Raw genomic sequence first — 21,441 nt, 5'->3', positions numbered from 1 at the left:
GACGGTTAGTGAATGCAGTGATAGACATTAAATACAGTGATAGAGACGGTTAGCGAATGCAGTGATAGACAGTTGGTGAAATCAGTAATAGAGGCCTTAGTGAATACAGTGATAGACAGTGAATGAAGTGATAGAGACGGTTAGTGAATGCAGTGATAGACAGTGAATGAAGAGATAGAGACGGTTAGTGAATGCAGTAATAGACAGCGAATGAAGTGATAGAGACGGTTAGTGAATGCAGTGATAGACAGTGAATGAAGTGATAGAGACAGTTAGTGAATGCAGTGATAGACAGTGAATGAAGTGATAGAGACGGTTAGTGAATGCAGTGATAGACAGTGAATGAAGTGATAGAGACAGTTAGTGAATGCAGTGATAGACAGTGAATGAAGTGATAGAGACGGTTAGTGAATGCAGTGATAGACAGTGAATGAAGTGATAGAGACGGTTAGTGAATACAGTGATAGACAGTGAATGAAGTGATAGAGACGGTTAGTGAATGCAGTGATAGACAGTGAATGCACTGATAGACAGTGAATGAAGTGATAGAGACGGTTAGTGAATGCAGTGATAGACAGTGAATGCAGTGATAGACAGTGAATGAATTGATAGAGACGGTTAGTAAATGCAGTGATAGACAGTGAATGAAGTGATAGAGACGGTTAGTGAATGCAGTGATAGACAGTGAATGCAGTGATAGACAGTGAATGAAGTGATAGAGACGGTTAGTAAATGCAGTGATAGACAGTGAATGAAGTGATAGAGACGGTTAGTGAATGCAGTGATAGACAGTGAATGAAGTGATAGAGACGGTTAGTAAATGCAGTGATAGACAGTGAATGAAGTGATAGAGACGGTTAGTGAATGCAGTGATAGACAGTGAATGAAGTGATAGACAGTGAATGAAGTGATAGAGACGGTTAGTAAATGCAGTGATAGACAGTGAATGAAGTGATAGAGACGGTTAGTGAATGCAGTGATAGACAGTGAATGAAGTGATAGAGACGGTTAGTAAATGCAGTGATAGACAGTGAATGAAGTGATAGAGACGGTTAGTGAATGCAGTGATAGACAGTGAATGAAGTGATAGAGACAGTTAGTGAATGCAGTGATAGACAGTGAATGAAGTGATAGAGACGGTTAGTGAATGCAGTAATAGACAGCGAATGAAGTGATAGAGACGGTTAGTGTCACATGCTGTGGCTAGTTGAAAAGTTGTGAATACTTATATATGGGGAACATTCAGCGCCTCAATGCAGAGCGTAAGTGCTACACACTGGCCGTCTGAGTGGCTGTAGCGTCCATTAAAGAATTGTATTTTTCTCATTGTAAAATAAGGCTTCATTAGTTTAAAAAATAAATAAAAAACGGACTCCTAGATTCAAAGCAAATTTGTCAAACCCTGATATATATATAGATCGATAGGCAGTCATGGGAAAAATAAAGTACACCCTCTGAATTCTATGGTCTTACATATCAGGACTTACAACAATAATCTATTCCTTGGGTAAATACAACCTCAGATGAACAACACATGACATATTACACCGTGATATTACACCGTCATGATTTTATTGAAAGCAGGGGTAGTCAACCTTTTAATACCTACCGCCCCCTTTTGTATCTTTGTTGATGGTAAAATTTCCTTACCACCCACCAGTGCTGCAGTAATTTTATAGCGCAATTTTGTTTTGTTTGTTTTTTAGAAATGTTTTTTCAAATATGTGCTTAGATTTATCATTGTTTTTCATTTTTTTTTTCTATTTTATATTCTACTTTTTTTTCTATGTGCGTCTGTGAGGTGCTGTATGTGTGAAGGGGCAGTGTGTGTGAAGGGTGCTGTGTTTATGTGAAGGGTGCAGTGTGTGTGTGTGAAGGGTGCAGTTTGTGTGTGTGAAGGGTGTAGTGTGTGTGTTTGAAGGGTGCTGTGCATGAGAGGGGCAGTGTGTGTGAGGGGTGCAGTGGGTAGGGGGGTGCAGTGTGTGTGTGTGTGTGTGAAGGGGGCAGTGTGCGTGTGTGAAGGGGGCAGTGTGCGTGTGTGAAGGGTGCAGTGTGCGTGAAGGGTGCTGTGTGTGAGAAGGGTGTTGTGTGTGAGAAGGATGCTGTGTGAGTTTGAGAAGGGTGCTGTGTATGTGTGAGAAGGGTGCTGTGTGTGTGTGTTAAGGATGCTGTGTATGTGTCAGAGGTTCTGTCTGTGTGTGGGGGGGGGTGGTGCAGTGTGTGTGAGGGGGCAGTCTGTGTGTGTGTGACGGGTGCATAGGGTCTATGCTGTGTGTAGATGGGTTAGATGTGAAAATCTATTTTAATGTCTCCCCTCCCTTCTTCATAGCTTTTACCAGGGAAGGCCGGCCTTGGTCCATGGCAATCAAAGCCCACTGGGCGTTTCCTGCAGAACCCACCACCGCCCACCTGAAATCCCAAACTGCCCACTAGTGGGCGGTAGGGACCAGGTTGACTACCCCTGATTTAAAGGATTACTATAGTGTCAGGAAAACAAAGCGGTTTTCCTGACACTATAGTGCCCTGAGGGTGCCCCCACCCTCTGGGACCCCCTCCTGTGGTGCTGAAGGTGTTAAAACCCCTTCAGCAGCTTACCATATTCCAGCGATGGGCTTCCTTTGGCGCTGTGACCTCTCCTCCCCCATCCAACGTCAGCAGAACCGAATGCGCATGCACGGCAAGTGCCGCGCGCATTCAAAGTGTCCCTAGAAAAGCATTTTTGCAATGCTTTCCTATAGACGCGAAACGTGCCTCCAGCGTCGCAGTTGCGCCTCGAGTGGCTGTCCGGAAGACAGCCACTAGAGGCTGGATTAACCCCAAATGTAAACATAGCAGTTTCTCTGAAGGGTTAAAACCTGAGGGACCTGCACCCAGACCACTTCATTGAGCTGGCAAAATGGAGAAGCCGTGTGTGACACCTTTATAGCGGAGCTGCAATATGAAATCCCAATATCTCCGCTGGTTAAGAAAGTAATCCAAAGTAAAGCGCTGGAAATGAAGGCAATATCCCAAATCCCCCAGTAACCGGACGAAACACAGTGCTGGGAGTCAACTGAGTTTTTTATTCACAAGCTCCAGTATTTATGTGATTCCCCATGCAAGGGGTTTCCTTAGTCACATTACAGGGGTATTACAGAAGTGGACTACATGGGAAACTTAATTTACAGAGCATTTCTCCCACCATGCACTGCTGTACGAGAGGGATACTCCCACTAGAATATCCGGTTAATGGATTATCCCTCCGTACAGCAGAACCGGGTTTTAACATAAAAATATATAACTTTTACTTTATTCGTGTGATATTAATGAATGACTGTTCGGTAGATAGCTGGGGTCTAAGCACATACTTCGTGCGAGTACCGCTCAGATCCCAGCTTAAATAACAGAACGGCGCACGAAAACAGACTTTATATTACATTCTCCTAAAAGTACCTAAAAACACCGATTGGGGAACCCAATACTAAAAGACCGGAGCTCCCGAACGGCCTGGAAGTCCAGCGGTGTTCGCGCCATCGAGTAGACGATTTTAGTTCCAGGTGCTCGACGACCAAACACCGCTGGGCTAACAAAGGATCCAAGATGGCCGACCGCCGCGTGGTCGGTAGTTGAACGACGGCCACCCAGGAAAGTACTTAACAACAGATTTCAACAATGTTGCAATCCGTTAATTGGAGCCACATGACCCTCTATGTGTGGGCTCTTGTTCGGTACTTGATTTGTTTCACGAACAGCCGATAAAGTTGGCATTAAGCTTTGGCTCATGTGTGGATTATTTGGCGATACCAGCGATATTTATTCCTGTGGATTATTATTATTCTGCTATTAGGAGAAAGGGAATACTGGATGGTGATACAGATGACTACCGTCACACATACACATTATACCGACACATACTGCATATATATACACATTATACCGACACATACTGCACATATATACATATTATATTGATACATACTGCACATATATACACATTATACCGATACATACTGCACATATATACACATTATATCGATACATACTGCACATATATACACATTATATCGATACATACTGCACATATATACATATTATATCGATACACACTGCACATACATACACATTATATCGATACATACTGCACATATATACACATTATACCGATACATACTGCACATATATACACATTATATCGATACATACTGCACATATATACACATTATACCGATACATACTGCACATATATACACATTATACCGATACATACTGCACATACATACACATTATATCGATACATACTGCACATACATACACATTATATCGATACATACTGCACATATTATACCGATACATACTGCACATATATACACATTATATCGATACATACTGCACATATATACACATTATATCGATACATACTGCACATATATACACATTATATCGATACATACTGCACATATATACACATTATATCGATACATACTGCACACGTGTGGCTGAAACGTAGATCTTGTCGTGTTACTGTGAATTGGTTTCACATCCAAGAGTGGTAAGTGCACGGGTTTATTCGATTCCATGTTTCATGTACCTCCACTATGGTTTATTCCTTGCTGTCCTTTTAATGAGTGGAGCCCCCTGCTGGTGATGCTTTTACTAAATGCAGATTATTTCCTTCCAGTAGAAGGTGAAAGGGGCAATTTCTATATTTTCCAAGCACATCGGTATATAATGTGAAGTGATGTGTAATGAGTTTAACAATATAATGATATGCCCTCTCTTCCCTGCACAAGGGAAATCAATGAGCTGATCAGCGCAGTCCCTCTGGGATTGTCCTTTGCATTGTCCGTCCTGCAGGGAAAGCATTTATTTTCACCTGCCAATTTACTATGATATTGTAACGTGATCAGGCCACAACGAATCCGAGTTACACTACGATACTAGAATCACTGAGTGCGTGTTTTGTAATGAAGTGTGAATGATGCGGGCCCGTGTGAGCACGTTTAGCCTCACTGACCGGAAAGACATATTTATATAGAATCGATATCATCTATTCCTGCGCTCTGTATCACGTACAATAGAGTGCTATCGACATCCATATTATATGGGTGTAATAAATCTGCTCCCAGGATATAGGACTGGGAGCCAGCAGTCGAGCAGTATAATATATAATGTCACAACAGAGGCAGTTTATTGTCACTGATTCACACACATTTTAACATTATATTAAATGTAAACTTTTAATTCATAAACAGACTGTGGAGGAAAACCGTCCAGGAACTTCCAAACAATATGTGAACTGCAGGCTAATGTCACGTCAGGAAAACTGTGCACAATGGCTGTGTCACTCAGTGTATGAGTGTGTCACTCAGTGTGTCTGTGTGTGTGTTTGTATCAATCAGTGTTTGTGTGTGTGTGTCACTCAGTGTGTGTATGTGTGTATATCACTCGGTGAGAGTGTGTGTCACATTTAGTTTGTTTGTGCATGTCACTCAGTGTGTGTGTGTGTGTCACACATAAATAAACAGCAATCTAGGATGTATACCCCGACACATATACAAATCTGTGTACAATACTATAAGGATGAGTCCTGGAGGGGTGATTGCAGGAATTCAGTCACAGAGGGCTTACGTGGGATCCACTTCCAGGCAGATAGTGTGCCTGTACAATGACGGCAGAAGCAGCTCTTGGAAGGAAGAAGATATAGGGATTAGAGTGATGCAGCGTGACAATGCATCATGCGCTCCCACAGAGCAGATAAAAGCAGAGGACAGAATTCAGCTTTCTTTTGTGCATGTAACAGGGAAATGAACAGAGAACACGACCTGACAAACAGACTGCCGCAGTCTGCAGGCCACAGGCACCAGGCCGAGCAATGCGGTCACTGCCTCCTATAATAATAGCTGCACCCATTATCAATGCTGCCATTCCTGTCTCCCTCCGAGGACTGACAGTCCTTCCACAATGACAAATACCCAGCACCCCCCGGCTACAGCAACCCACAAACACTCGCTGTGTGAATGAAGGGAACCGGGCATCGCTCTGTGTTAGTTAGAATGGAGGGAGCCGGGCATCGCTCTGTGTTAGTTAGAATGGAGGGAGCCGGGTATCGCTCTGTGTTAGTTAGAATGGAGGGAGCCGGGTATCGCTCTGTGTTAGTTAGAATGGAGGGAGCCGGGTATCGCTCTGTGTTAGTTAGAATGGAGGGAGCTGGTTATCGCTCTGTGTTAGTTAGAATGGAGGGAGCCGGGTATCGCTCTGTGTTAGTTAGAATGGAGGGAGCCGGGTATCGCTCTGTGTTAGTTAGAATGGAGGGAGCCGGGCATCGCTCTGTGTTAGTTAGAATGGAGGGAGCCGGGTATCGCTCTGTGTTAGTTAGAATGGAGGGAGCCGGGCATCGCTCTGTGTTAGTTAGAATGGAGGGAGCCGGGCATCGCTCTGTGTTAGTTAGAAGGAGGGAGCCGGGTATCGCTCTGTGTTAGTTAGAATGGAGGGAGCTGGGTATCGCTCTGTGTTAGTTAGAATGGAGGGAGCCGGGCATCGCTCTGTGTTAGTTAGAATGGAGGGAGCCGGGCATCGCTCTGTGTTAGTTAGAATGGAGGGAGCCGGGTATCGCTCTGTCTTAGTTAGAATGGAGGGAGCCGGGCATCGCTCTGTGTTAGTTAGAATGGAGGGAGCCGGGTATCGCTCTGTGTTAGTTAGAATGGAGGGAGCCGGGCATCGCTCTGTGTTAGTTAGAATGGAGGGAGCCGGGTATCGCTCTGTGTTAGTTAGAATGGAGGGGGCCGGGTATCGCTCTGTGTTAGTTAGAATGGAGGGAGCCGGGTATCGCTCTGTGTTAGTTAGAATGGAGGGAGCCGGGTATCGCTCTGTGTTAGTTAGAATGAAGGGAGCTGGGCATCGCTCTGTGTTAGAATGAAGGGAGCCGGGTATCGCTCTGTGTTAGTTAGAATGGAGGGAGCTGGTTATCGCTCTGTGTTAGTTAGAATGGAGGGAGCCGGGTATCGCTCTGTGTTAGTTAGAATGGAGGGAGCCGGGTATCGCTCTGTGTTAGTTAGAATGGAGGGAGCCGGGTATCGCTCTGTGTTAGTTAGAATGGAGGGAGCCGGGCATCGCTCTGTGTTAGTTAGAATGGAGGGAGACGGGTATCGCTCTGTGTTAGTTAGAATGAAGGGAGCCGGGCATCGCTCTGTGTTAGTTAGAATGGAGGGAGCCGGGCATCGCTCTGTGTTAGTTAGAATGGAGGGAGCCGGGTATCGCTCTGTCTTAGTTAGAATGGAGGGAGCCGGGTATCGCTCTGTGTTAGTTAGAATGGAGGGAGCTGGGTATCGCTCTGTGTTAGTTAGAATGGAGGGAGCCGGGTATCGCTCTGCCTTAGTTAGAATGGAGGGAGCCGGGTATCGCTCTGTGTTAGTTAGAATGGAGGGAGCCGGGTATCGCTCTGTGTTAGTTAGAATGGAGGGAGCCGGGTATCGCTCTGTGTTAGTTAGAATGGAGGGAGCCGGGTATCGCTCTGTGTTAGTTAGAATGGAGGGAGACGGGTATCGCTCTGTGTTAGTTAGAATGGAGGGAGCCGGGTATCGCTCTGTGTTAGTTAGAATGGAGGGAGCCGGGTATCGCTCTGTGTTAGTTAGAATGGAGGGAGCCGGGTATCGCTCTGTGTTAGTTAGAATGGAGGGAGCCGGGTATCACTCTGTGTTAGTTAGAATGGAGGGAGCCGGGTATCGCTCTGTGTTAGTTAGAATGGAGGGAGCCGGGTATCGCTCTGTGTTAGTTAGAATGAAGGGAGCCGGGTATCGCTCTGTGTTAGTTAGAATGGAGGGAGCCGGGTATCGCTCTGTGTTAGTTAGAATGGAGGGAGCCGGGTATCGCTCTGTGTTAGTTAGAATGGAGGGAGCTGGGTATCGCTCTGTGTTAGTTAGAATGGAGGGAGCTGGTTATCGCTCTGTGTTAGTTAGAATGGAGGGAGCCGGGTATCGCTCTGTGTTAGTTAGAATGGAGGGAGCCGGTTATCGCTCTGTGTTAGTTAGAATGGAGGGAGCTGGGTATCGCTCTGTGTTAGTTAGAATGGAGGGTGTAACGGATCACCTGGCACCCCGACTTGGTACCTCCGTTAATGGATGCTCCTAGCGCTTCCTGAGGACTCCAAGCACTCCACCAGACACCATAAGCACCGCAGGCTGCAGCTATCTCCCTTCAGAACGAAGCAGGAACAAGCTATTTTACCGGTCTGGGGACATAGTCTTAAAGGGGCATTGTTCAGCAAAGTCACAATATGTCCCCAGACGGTTCTTAAAGGGCCATACACACCAATAAAAGTCCATAAGTTTTCAGGGGCCATAGTCTTAAAGGGTATTGTTACCCAAAGTCTCAATAGGTCCCCAGACAGTTCTTAAAGGGCCAGCAGCAGTACAATAAAATACCATTCACTGTACTTAAAGGGCCAGCAGTCGCACGATAAAATACAATATGCCCCAAATATGTCCAGGGGCCATAGTCGCAGGGCAGGAGGCTAGCAACCAGGCTTCTCCAGTTCACAGTGGCGAAGTTGGTTTCGCCACAATTCTCCCCTTTTCCAATTAGACTAACAGGGTATCTGACCTCCTGCCGGTCAGTGCCCTGGTTAGTCCAGCAACCCACCCACAATAAACCGTTACTACACCTGGGTGAGGGAGAATCTTGTCCAGGTTCAGGTGCCTCACCATGGCTGTGTGGGGGACTGGTAGGCTGCCTTGGTAGGTTGCTGAGGGGGCAGAGACCAGCGGTACTCTGTCCTGTTGCCAGCACTACCACGGGAGTAGTCTGGTTGGAGCCTGGTTGCTGGAGACCGACTGTCTCCCCTTGAGTTACACAGCTCTGCTGCTGGAGACCGACTGTCTCCCCTTTAGTTACACAGCTCTGCTGCTGGAGACCGACTGTCTCCCCTTGAGTTACACAACTCTGCTGCTGGAGACCGACTGTCTCCCCTTTAGTTACACAGCTCTGCTGCTGGAGACAGACTGTCTCCCCTTTGGCTAAACAGCCCTGTTGTGGGGGGGCAGGACCGACCGTCCCTACCCCCTGTGCTGGAAGTGCAGAGACCACGGTCCCATCTGCACAGGTGTGGGGCTTACAGTCTCCCCCTGGTACATTAAGCTGCCGCTGGGGAGAGGTGGTAACCAGCTCCTCTCCCATTAGAACACTCTGCCGCTGGGGAATGGAGACTGGGCTCCCTATTCCCTGCACATCAATGATCCGCTGCTGGGGAGAGGTGGTAGCAAGCTCCTCTCCCATACATACTTTCCGCCTTTGTGGAGGGAGACTGACTGTCTCTCCTCCCAATACATTGTCCTGCTGCTGGGGGGGGAGGTCGATGCTCTCCACTTTCTGTAACTCCAGCTCTAGTTGGGGATCTGGGCCGGTTGCCCAGCATCCCTGTAGGGCCGGTGGAGAGATCTCGGTCCCATCTCCACCTGCCTGCAGGGGGTCCTCCCAGGACCAGTCTATGAGGTCCTCTACCTCGGGTACCTCTGGTTGCTGTTGGGGAGGGAGACCGGTTGTCTCTTCCTCCAATAACCCATTCTGCCGCTGAGGAGTGAGACCGACTGTCTCCCCTCCCTGTAAAACATACTGCCGCTGGGGATCTGGGCCGGGTGCCCAGCATCCCTGTAGGGCCGGTAGAGAGACCTCGGTCCCATCTCCACCGGCCACTTCGGTTTCTTCCTCGTCCCACTCTACCTGTGGCTGGAGTTTCTCCCAACGTGCCCACTGGCCTTCCCTCAACGCCCTGTGTTGTAGGTTCCGGGTCACCATGTCCCACACGAACCGCACGTATTTCTCCTCTGGATTGGGTCCGTAAAACTTCAGGCGCAACCCTACCATCGTGCCAAACTCTAGTACGGAGTAGCTATACGCCATGCTAGCTGTAGCCACTGCTGGTTCCATTATGTTGCTGAAGATAGGGACGCTGCACAACTCCACACGTTACCGGTGTCTCTGAGCTGCTTCTCCTCGCACTAGGACGCCATCCCACCGCTTGCCACCAATGTAACAGATCACCTGGCACCCCGACTTGGTACCTCCGTTAATGGATGCTCCTAGCGCTTCCTGAGGACTCCAAGCACTCCACCAGACACCATAAGCACCGCAGGCTGCAGCTATCTCCCTTCAGAACGAAGCAGGAACAAGCTATTTTACCGGTCTGGGGACATAGTCTTAAAGGGGCATTGTTCAGCAAAGTCACAATATGTCCCCAGACGGTTCTTAAAGGGCCATACACACCAATAAAAGTCCATACGTTTTCAGGGGCCATAGTCTTAAAGGGTATTGTTACCCAAAGTCTCAATAGGTCCCCAGACAGTTCTTAAAGGGCCAGCAGCAGTACAATAAAATACCATTCACTGTACTTAAAGGGCCAGCAGTCGCACGATAAAATACAATATGCCCCAAATATGTCCAGGGGCCATAGTCGCAGGGCAGGAGGCTAGCAACCAGGCTTCTCCAGTTCACAGTGGCGAAGTTGGTTTCGCCACAGAGGGAGCCGGGTATCGCTCTGTGTTAGTTAGAATGGAGGGAGCTGGTTATCGCTCTGTGTTAGTTAGAATGGAGGGAGCTGGGTATCGCTCTGTGTTAGTTAGAATGGAGGGGGCTGGGTATCGCTCTCTCAGGTTTATTCACTGAATATGAATACAGTCTAGATGGGTCTGTCCAGGGAATATCAGGACTTTGGTGAATAATGCTATCTGTGTTACAGAAACTGGAAGGAGATGGGCCTAATTAATACTTGGTACTGACTGCAGTAAGAGCAGACTGTTATCTGTACAGAACATATTTGTGGAAAGAGTGGGCGAGGTGGCAAATTACTTATCACATTCCTTTAAAACTGATTAAAACTGTTTGCTAATCTGAGTCTGCAGATATCGAGATAATGAGGACATATAAACCGTCATAAAACTGCTCTGTGCCCCTCCCACATCTGCTGTACACTATGAGTGTGTCCCAGGGGTCCACCACAACAAAGCTCACAGTAATGTTCTGTGTGTGTGTCCCAGAGCTCCGCATTAACTCTCACTGTAATGTGCAGATTGTATCACAGAGCTCCACAGCAATAACTCTCACTGTAATGTGCAGATTGTATCACAGAGCTCCACAGCAATAACTCTCACTGTAATGTGCAGATTTTACGTATCACAGAGCTCCACAGCAATAACTCTCACTGTAATGTGCAGATTTTACGTATCACAGAGCTCCACGGCATTAACTCTCACTGTAATGTGCAGATTGTACGTATCACAGAGCTCCACAGCATTAACTCTCACTGTAATGTGCAGATTGTATCACAGAGCTCCACAGCAATAACTCTCACTGTAATGTGCAGATTGTATCAGAGCTCCACAGCAATAACTCTCACTGTAATGTGCAGATTTTACGTATCACAGAGCTCCACGGCATTAACTCTCACTGTAATGTGCAGATTGTACGTATCACAGAGCTCCACGGCATTAACTCTCACTGTAATGTGTCTGACTGTATCACAGAGCTCCACAGCAATAACTCTCACTGTAATCATTTCTTCTTCTTCCAAATGCGATTGTAAAAGTGATGCCGTATAGGGTGGGGGAAATCGTGTTCATGACCACCACAACGTCAGTGTTACAAAGCTTGGGCATCAGATATTCTACGCGTTAATAGCTGAACTTGGTAATAAAAATACAGTCCCTCACTAATACAGGCTGATTACAAAGGGAGAGGAATGAAACTTAATCCAAATGTCTGCACAATCACCTGACAAATAAAAAGTGTAAAGTGAAGAATAGATTGATAAATGCACTGCATAAAAAATGGCGGAATATGTGCAGAGCAGCAGATGAAAATAACCCGACAGACTGAATGAAAAGTGACAAAAACGCATAACTAAAGGCCCGACAAAGGAGAGGAACTATCTGCTAAACAGGGAGCTTATTCTAAATATTCGCTGCTTTCACAAAATCTCCCACTAGCTTTGAGTCCCTTCAATCCATATCACATTAGATTGCTCAGGATAAAAAAATATGTATATATATTTATATCAATTAAACGGATTTTACACGCTATCCCTTCCCTAAACCTGCTATTTAATGAATAATATTAATGGGGACTGCCATGTGTCTAGAGACTAACCTGGAGAGTAACATCACTAATTAGCCTAATAATCCTGCCAGCCGGTCTATGGGCTGCTGGTACATTGATTGGCAATACGATACATGGGAAGTATGTCTGGCGCTAACACAGCGAAGGCTGCCATAGGCAAAACTCTCCTTCCTGGAAATCCACAGTGGAGGGTACTTTATTATTATTATTATTATTATTAAAGCGCCAACAAACTCCACAGCGCTGCACAACAACAAAACAAATTTCAACAGTGGCAGCTAAATACTATAGAAAATAATGATGCTGTGACAGATTGCATTTATCTCTATCTCCCAGTCTCTCTCTCTCACCCTCTATCTCCCAGTCTCTCTCTCCCAGTCTCTCTCTCTCTATGATCCTCTATTTCCCAGTCTCTCTCTCTCTATGATCCTCTATCTCCCAGTCTCTCTCTCTCCCACCCTCTATCTCCCAGTCTCTCTTTCTCACCCTCTATCTCCCAGTCTCTCTCTCTCTATGATCCTCTATCTGCCAGTCTCTCTCTCTCTATGATCCTCTATCTCCCAGTCTCTCTCTCTCCCACCCTCTATTTCCCAGTCTCTCTTTCTCACACCCTCTATCTCCCAGTCTCTCTCTCTCACCCTCTATCTCCCAGTCTCTCTCTATGATCCTCTATTTCCCAGTCTCTCTCTCTCTATGATCCTCTATCTCCCAGTCTCTCTCTCACACCCTCTATCTCCCAGTCTCTCTTTCTCACACCCTCTATCTCCCAGTCTCTCTTTCTCACACCCTCTATCTCCCAGTCTCTCTCTCTCTCTCTCTATGATCCTCTATTTCCCAGTCTCTCTCACCCTCTATCTCCCAGTCTCTCTCTCTCTCTCTATGACCCTCTATCTCCCAGTCTCTCTCTCTCTATGACCCTCTATCTCCCAGTCTCTCTCTCTCTCTCTATGACCCTCTATCTCCCAGTCTCTCTCTCTCTCTATGATCCTCTATCTCCCAGTCTCTCTCTCTATGATCCTCTATTTCCCAGTCTCTCTCTCTCTCACCCTCTATCTCCCAGTCTCTCTCTCTCTCTCTCTATGACCCTCTATCTCCCAGTCTCTCTCTCTCTCTCTATGACCCTCTATCTCCCAGTCTCTCTCTCTCTCTATGACCCTCTATCTCCCAGTCTCTCTCTCTCTCTCTATGACCCTCTATCTCCCAGTCGCTCTCTATGACCCTCTATCTCCCAGTCGCTCTCTATGACCCTCTATCTCCCAGTCGCTCTCTATGATCCTCTATCTCCCAGTCTCTCTCTCTATGATCCTCTATCTCCCAGTCTCTCTCTCTCTCTCTATGACCCTCTATCTCCCAGTCTCTCTCTATGATCCTCTATCTCCCAGTCTCTCCCTATGACCCTCTATCTCCCAGTCTCTCTCTATGATCCTCTATCTCCCAGTCTCTCTCTATGATCCTCTATCTCCCAGTCTCTCCCTATGATCCTCTATCTCCCAGTCTCTCTCTATGATCCTCTATCTCCCAGTCTCTCCCTATGATCCTCTATCTCCCAGTCTCTCCCTATGACCCTCTATCTCCCAGTCTCTCCCTATGACCCTCTATCTCCCAGTCTCTCTCTATGATCCTCTATCTCCCAGTCTCTCTCTATGATCCTCTATCTCCCAGTCTCTCTCTATGATCCTCTATCTCCCAGTCTCTCCCTATGATCCTCTATCTCCCAGTCTCTCCCTATGACCCTCTATCTCCCAGTCTCTCCCTATGACCCTCTATCTCCCAGTCTCTCTCTATGATCCTCTATCTCCCAGTCTCTCTCTATGATCCTCTATCTCCCAGTCTCTCTCTATGATCCTCTATCTCCCAGTCTCTCTCTATGATCCTCTATCTCCCAGTCTCTCTCTCTCTCTCTCTCTATGACCCTCTATCTCCCAGTCTCTCTCTATGACCCTCTATCTCCCAGTCTCTCTCTATGACCCTCTATCTCCCAGTCTCTCCCTATGACCCTCTATCTCCCAGTCTCTCTCTATGATCCTCTATCTCCCAGTCTCTCCCTATGATCCTCTATCTCCCAGTCTCTCTCTATGATCCTCTATCTCCCAGTCTCTCCCTATGACCCTCTATCTCCCAGTCTCTCTCTATGATCCTCTATCTCCCAGTCTCTCTCTATGATCCTCTATCTCCCAGTCTCTCTCTATGATCCTCTATCTCCCAGTCTCTCTCTATGATCCTCTATCTCCCAGTCTCTCTCTCTCTCTCTATGACCCTCTATCTCCCAGTCTCTCTCTATGATCCTCTATCTTCCAGTCTCTCTCTATGATCCTCTATCTTCCAGTCTCTCTCTATGATCCTCTATCTCCCAGTCTCTCTCTATGATCCTCTATCTCCCAGTCTCTCTCTATGATCCTCTATCTCCCAGTCTCTCTCTCTCTCTCTATGACCCTCTATCTTCCAGTCTCTCTCTATGATCCTCTATCTTCCAGTCTCTCTCTATGATCCTCTATCTTCCAGTCTCTCTCTATGATCCTCTATCTCCCAGTCTCTCTCTATGACCCTCTATCTTCCAGTCTCTCTCTATGATCCTCTATCTCCCAGTCTCTCTCTATGACCCTCTATCTTCCAGTCTCTCTCTATGATCCTCTATCTCCCAGTCTCTCTCTATGACCCTCTATCTCCCAGTCTCTCCCTATGACCCTCTATCTCCCAGTCTCTCCCTATGACCCTCTATCTCCCAGTCTCTCCCTATGACCCTCTATCTCCCAGTCTCTCCCTATGATCCTCTATCTCCCAGTCTCTCTCTCTCTCTATGACCCTCTATCTCCCAGTCTCTCTCTATGATCCTCTATCTCCCAGTCTCTCTATATGATCCTCTATCTCCCAGTCTCTCTCTATGATCCTCTATCTCCCAGTCTCTCTCTCTCTCTCTCTCTCTCTCTATGATCCTCTATCTCCCAGTATCTCCCTATGATCCTCTATCTCCCAGTCTCTCTCTATGATCCTCTATCTTCCAGTCTCTCTCTATGATCCTCTATCTCCCAGTCTCTCTCTATGATCCTCTATCTCCCAGTCTCTCTCTATGATCCTCTATCTCCCAGTCTCTCTCTATGATCCTCTATCTCCCAGTCTCTCTCTATCTCCCAGTCTCTCCCTATGATCCTCTATCTCCCAGTCTCTCTCTATGATCCTCTATCTCCCAGTCTCTCTCTATGATCCTCTATCTCCCAGTCTCTCTCTCTCTCTCTCTCTCTCTCTCTCTCTCTATGACCCTCTATCTCCCAGTCTCTCCCTATGACCCTCTATCTCCCAGTCTCTCTCTATGACCCTCTATCTCCCAGTCTCTCCCTATGATCCTCTATCTCCCAGTCTCTCCCTATGATCCTCTATCTCCCAGTCTCTCCCTATGACCCTCTATCTCCCAGTCTCTCTCTCTCTATGACCACGTCCACGTCCCCTGCTCTCCCCAAGACATACTATTCCTTTTCATTTCCATTACCCAATATATGACTCAATAATCATTGCAACACAATTCTCTACCAGCCATAAATCCCAACACTCCCAAACAGTCCCCAATGGATCCAATAGTTTTAAAATGCTTCAAACAGTCAACATGTTATTCCTGCAATCCCCCAATACGCTAACAAGGCCCCCCAATATCCTGCAGTCCATATAGTTACCATTCTCCTGAATATCCACTTTTTTCTTCACTGTTCCCCTCTCTTGTCAAGTGGTGCCCACCACTCTTTGTAGACCAGATTTTTCTGCAATAATCACGACCTTGGTACTCCTTTGAAAATCACTTCAAAACCACTGTAATGCACCCACCCCGTTTCACCCTCCACCATTATCATTTACTAACCTTCCCAGTGTCAAGGGCCTCATGCAATGCCCTCTCCTTCACCTCTGCTACTGACCCCACTGTATCCCACTGCAATGCCTCCCACTCCATGTAGTTCTCCATACCCAAGTGCCCGATACTCACCAGTCGGTATGGGGTTCGTCTATGACCAGCAGTACTTTGGACCCACGGGTCCCTGGTCCACCCATGGTGGCTGTGGATACCTGCTCACTGAGGGCGGCTGTAGTCTGTTTCACGGCATTAGACAAAGATGAGAAGAAGCCCCCACCACCCCCTGCACTGGGGTCAGGTGAAACAGCTGGGGGGCCCGGAGAGGCAGCAGGTGGAGCGGGGGTCTCTGGTCGCTGCAGGTCACTCATGTACCCATTGGGCAGATTGGCCATAAAGTTACTGTCTGACAGACGGCGCCGCAGGTAATTCATCATGAGTTGCCGGTTGAGTCTAGGATGGAGAACAAGGATATAGAGCCCTGAGAATTGGGGAGCCCAGGGATGGAGCCCTGAGTATTGGGGAGACCAGGGATGTAGCCCTGAGAATTGGGGAGCCCAGGGATAGAGTCCTGAGAATTGAGGAGCCCAGGGATTGAGCCCTTAGGCTTGGGGAGCCTAGAGATTGAGCCCTTGGACTTGGTGAGGTGAGGGATAGACCCGTGAGAATTAGGGATCCAAGGAATACAGCCCTGTAATTTGGGGAGCGCAGGGAAGGAGCTCTCAGTTTTGGGGAGCTCAAAGATGGAGCTCTCAGTTTTGGGGAACCCAGGGATGGAGCTCTCAATTTTGGGGAGCCCAGGGATGAAGCTCTCGGATTTGGGGAGCCCAGGGATGAAGCTCTCAATTTTGAGGAGCCAGGGATGAAGCTCTCAATTTTGAGGTGCCCAGGGATGGAGCTCTCAGTTTTGGGGAGCCCTGGGATGGAACTCTCAGATTTGGGGAGCCCTGGGATGGAGCTCTCGGTTTGGGGGAGCCCTGGGATGGAGCTCTCGGTTTGGGGGAGCCCTGGGATGGAGCTCTCGGTTTGGGGGAGCCCTGGGATGGAGCTCTCGGTTTTGGGGAACCCTGGGATGGAGCACTCGGTTTTGGGGAACCCTGGGATGGAGCACTCGGTTTGGGGGAGCTTAGTGATGGAGTTCTCGGTTTGGGGGAGCCCTGGGATGGAGCTCTCGGTTTGGGGGAGCTCAGTGATGGAGCTCTCGGTTTGGGGGAGCCCTGGGATGGAGCTCTCGGATTTGGGGGAGCACTGGGATGGAGCTCTTGGATTTGGGGAGCTCAGTGATGGAGCTCTCGGATTTGGGGGAGCCCTGGGATGGAGCTTTTGGATTTGGGGAGCTCAGTGATGGAGCTCTCGGATTTGGGGAGCTCAGTGATGGAGCTCTCGGTTTGGGGGAGCCCTGGGATGGAGCACTCGGTTTGGGGGAGCTCAGTGATGGAGCTCTCGGTTTGGGGGAGCCCTGGGATGGAGCACTCGGATTTGGGGAGCCCTGGGATGGAGCTCTTGGATTTGGGGAGCTCAGTGATGGAGCTCTCGGATTTGGGGAGCCCTGGGATGGAGCTCTTGGATTTGGGGAGCCCGGGAAGGGAGCCGGTAGGGGTGTAGGGGGCCGGGGATCAGGCGGCGGGGGCCGGTTTGGACAGGGGGAAGCTGGCCGGGGCTGCTCCCAATCTGTCTCCTCGGCGACCGAGCACGAAGAGCATCCTCTCCTCCCCCTCTCACTTGGTACGCCCTGCGGTATTCTGCTCCCCCGCGCACAAAGTGAGACGCTCCACACTAACAGGCGGCTGCCGGGAGCTGGGAGAGTCCAACCGGGAAATGGGGGAGCAGGGCGGAGATGGTGAATCACCTGCATCCCGTGTCTTGTCATCTCAGTGATGCGCAGAATGGTTCAGTCCGGTACCCAGTGGAGGAGGGGAGGATGGAGACAGATACAGAAAGAGAGAGATACAGAAAGAGAGAGATACAGAGAGAGAGAGAGAGAGATACAGAGAGAGAGAGAGAGATACAGAGAGAGAGAGAGAGATACAGAGAGAGAGAGATACAGAGAGAGAGAGATACAGAGAGAGAGAGAGAGAGATACAGAGAGAGAGAGAGAGAGAGAGATACAGAGAGAGAGAGAGAGATACAGAGAGAGAGAGAGAGAGAGATACAGAGAGAGAGAGAGATACAGAGAGAGAGAGAGAGAGAGATACAGAGAGAGAGAGAGATACAGAGAGAGCTACAGAAAGAGAGAGAGCTACAGAAAGAGAGAGAGCTACAGAAAGAGAGAGAGAGATACAGAGAGAGAGAGAGAGATACAGAGAGAGAGAGAGAGAGATACAGAAAGAGAGAGAGCTACAGAAAGAGAGAGAGAGATACAGAGAGAGAGAGAGAGATACAGAGAGAGAGAGAGAGAGAGATACATAAAGAGAGAGAGAGAGATACACAGAGAGAGAGAGCTACAGAAAGAGAGATAGAGATACAGAAAGAGAGAGAGAGATACAGAGAGAGAGAGAGAGAGATACAGAGAGAGAGAGAGAGAGATACAGTGAGAGAGAGAGAGATACAGAGAGAGAGAGAGAGAGATACAGAGAGAGAGAGAGAGATACAGAAAGAGAGAGAGATATACAGAAAGAGAGATACAGAGAGAGAGAGAGATACAGAGAGAGAGAGAGAGATACAGAGAGAGAGAGAGATACAGAAAGAGAGAGAGATATACAGAGAGAGAGAGAGAGATACAGAGAGAGAGAGAGAGATACAGAAAGAGAGAGAGATATACAGAAAGAGAGAGAGAGATACAGAGAGAGAGAGAGATACAGAAAGAGAGAGAGAGATACAGAAAGAGAGAGAGAGATACAGAGAGAGAGATACAGAGAGAGGGAGAGATACAGAAAGAGAGAGAGAGAGATACAGAAAGAGAGAGAGATATACAGAGAGAGAGATACAGAGATACAGAGAGAGAGAGAGATACACAGAGAGAGAGAGAGAGAGAGATACAGAGAGAGAGATACAGAGAGAGAGAGATACAGAAAGAGAGAGATACAGAGAGAGAGAGATACAGAAAGAGAGAGAGATACAGAGAGAGAGATATACAGAGAGAGAGAGAGATACAGAGAGAGAGAGATACAGAAAGAGAGAGATACAGAGAGAGAGAGATACAGAAAGAGAGAGAGATACAGAGAGAGAGAGAGAGATACAGAGAGACAGGGACAGAGAGAGAGAGATACAGAGAGAGAGGGAGATACAGAAAGAGAGAGAGAGATACAGAGAGAGAGAGAGAGATACAGAGACACAGGGACAGAGAGAGAGATACAGAGAGACAGGGACAGAGAGAGAGAGAGATACAGAAAGAGAGAGAAACACAGAGAGAGATACAGAAAGAGAGAGAGAGATACAGATAGAGAGAGATAGATACAGAAAGAGTGAGAGCGATACAGAGAGAGAGAGCTACAGAGAGAGAGAAAGAGAGAGAGCTACAGAAAGAGAGAGAGATACAGAAAGAGAGAGAGAGAGAGATATACAGAGAGACAGGGACAGAGAGAGAGAGATACAGATACAGAGATAGACAGTGGGAGAGAGAGAGAGAGAGACAGATACAGAGATAGACAGGGGGAGAGAGAGAGAGACATACAGAGATAGACAGGGGAGAGAGAGAGAGACAGATACAGAGATAGACAGGGAAGATAGAGACAGATACAGAGATAGACAGGGGAGAGAGAGATATAGATAGAGAGAGAGACAGGGGGAGAGAGAGACAGATACAGAGAGAGAGATACGGGGGAGAGAGAGAGACAGGGGGAGAGAGAGACAGATACACAGAGAGAGAGACAGGGGGAGAGAGAGAGAGAGACAGAAGGAGAGAGAGAGAGAGCTCTAGAGAGACGGGGGAGAGAGAGATACAGATACAGAGATAGACAGGGGGAGAGATAGACAGGGGGAGAGAGAGACAGATACAGAGATAGACAGGGGGAGAGAGAGAGACAGATACAGAGATAGACAGGGGAGAGAGAGACAGATACAGAGATAGACAGGGAGAGAGAGAGAAAGAGACAGATACAGAGATAGACAGGGGGAGAGAGAGAGAGACAGATACAGAGATAGACAGGGGAGAGAGAGATATATAGATAGAGAGAGATACAGGGAGAGAGAGAGACAGGGGGAGAGAGAGACAGATACAGAGAGACAGACAGGGAGAGAGAGACAGATACAGAGAGAGAGAGAGAGATACAGGGGGAGAGAGAGAGATACGGGGGAGAGAGAGAGACATGGAGAGAGAGACAGGGAGAGAGATACAGAGGGAGAGAGATACAGAGAGAGAGAGACAGGGGGAGAGAGATACGGAGGGAGGGAGAGAGACAGGGAGAGAGAGAGAGATACAGAGATAGACAGGGGAGAGAGAGACAGGGAGAGAGAGATATACAGAGAGATATATATACAGAGAGAGAGGGAGAGAGAGAGAGACAGGGGGAGAGAGAGATACAGAGAGGGGGAGAGAGAGATACAGAGAGGGGGGGAGACAGATACAGAGAGAGAGATATAAGGGGAGACAGAGATACATAGGGAGAGAGAGAGAGAGAGACATAGGGAGAATGGAGATGCAGAGAGAGATAGAGGGTAGGGATGTGCTTGGGCAAAAAATTCAGTTCGCCACTTCGGTTCGGTAATCCGAAATTCGGGAATTCCCTAACCCTAACCTATCCCCTACCCTAACCCCAACCCCAACCCTACGGACCGAAACGAATTGCACATGTCTAATAGAGGGAGAGACATAAGGAGATATATATATATATATAGAGAGAGAGATATGAGAGATATACAGGGATATATATATATATATATATATATATATATATATATATATATATATGGAGAGAGAGACAGTCATTGTGGTGGCCTCTCTGATGAGAAGAAGGGTTTTGCCGCCAGAGATGTTCTTTCCACCTAGTTGGAGGGATGCTGTAGAGCAACACTCCAACCAGAAGAGAGAGGGAGAGCTGGTATAGCCTTTTCTCAGAAACATGAGACAAGGCTCTATTCTGTGAGATAACTGGTTTTAATGGAGCCACACACGGCCTTTTATGGCAATCCCCATGCAAGGGGCACTCCCCTCTGGACCTGAGAGTAGACTACAGTAAACACAATCATACAATGGCATTGGCTCTCAGGTCCAGGACACTCCCATACACAAACAATGTAATCCCTCCTCTGTGCTTGGGAGATAATTGAATAAGGCATTGTATTCACATAACCCAATTATCTCCAAACACAGACAAAATATACTTTTACACAGTATCCTGAAAGTACCGCCAAAACTCATGGAAACCTCACTAAAGTTATATCCCCTGATAGCCCCGACCTGGGGGACCAACATATCCAAACATCACCAAGATCGGTTCAGGGGTTCGTTATTCCCATGGAAGTCCCATTTTGACCGACTGCTCCTGCCCAAAAGAGTTTCACGAAATCAGGCTGTGCGGTCGGTCTATTTTGGGAACACATAAAATAGTCAAAATACCGAACATAATTGTTCGTATGGATAC

General features: G+C 47.7%; 1 protein-coding gene across 4 annotated transcripts in view; it reads right to left on the bottom strand.

Annotated features, from left to right (window-relative positions):
- SYN1 (synapsin I) overlaps positions 1–16,356 on the bottom strand; it is a 96,255-nt gene extending 79,899 nt beyond the window's left edge. For all 4 annotated transcript variants that reach the window (XM_063433075.1, XM_063433076.1, XM_063433077.1 and 1 more), the window contains exon 1: positions 16,055–16,356. In XM_063433075.1, the coding sequence (XP_063289145.1) occupies positions 16,055–16,356 (302 nt within the window). The remainder of the gene's footprint in view (positions 1–16,054) is intronic.
- Between the last annotated feature and the right edge of the window lie 5,085 nt (positions 16,357–21,441).

The sequence above is a fragment of the Pelobates fuscus genome, chromosome 9 (assembly GCF_036172605.1).
Source record: "Pelobates fuscus isolate aPelFus1 chromosome 9, aPelFus1.pri, whole genome shotgun sequence".
In the NCBI taxonomy this organism is placed as follows: domain Eukaryota; kingdom Metazoa; phylum Chordata; class Amphibia; order Anura; family Pelobatidae; genus Pelobates; species Pelobates fuscus.
This window is presented reverse-complemented; position numbering and strand designations above follow the sequence as displayed.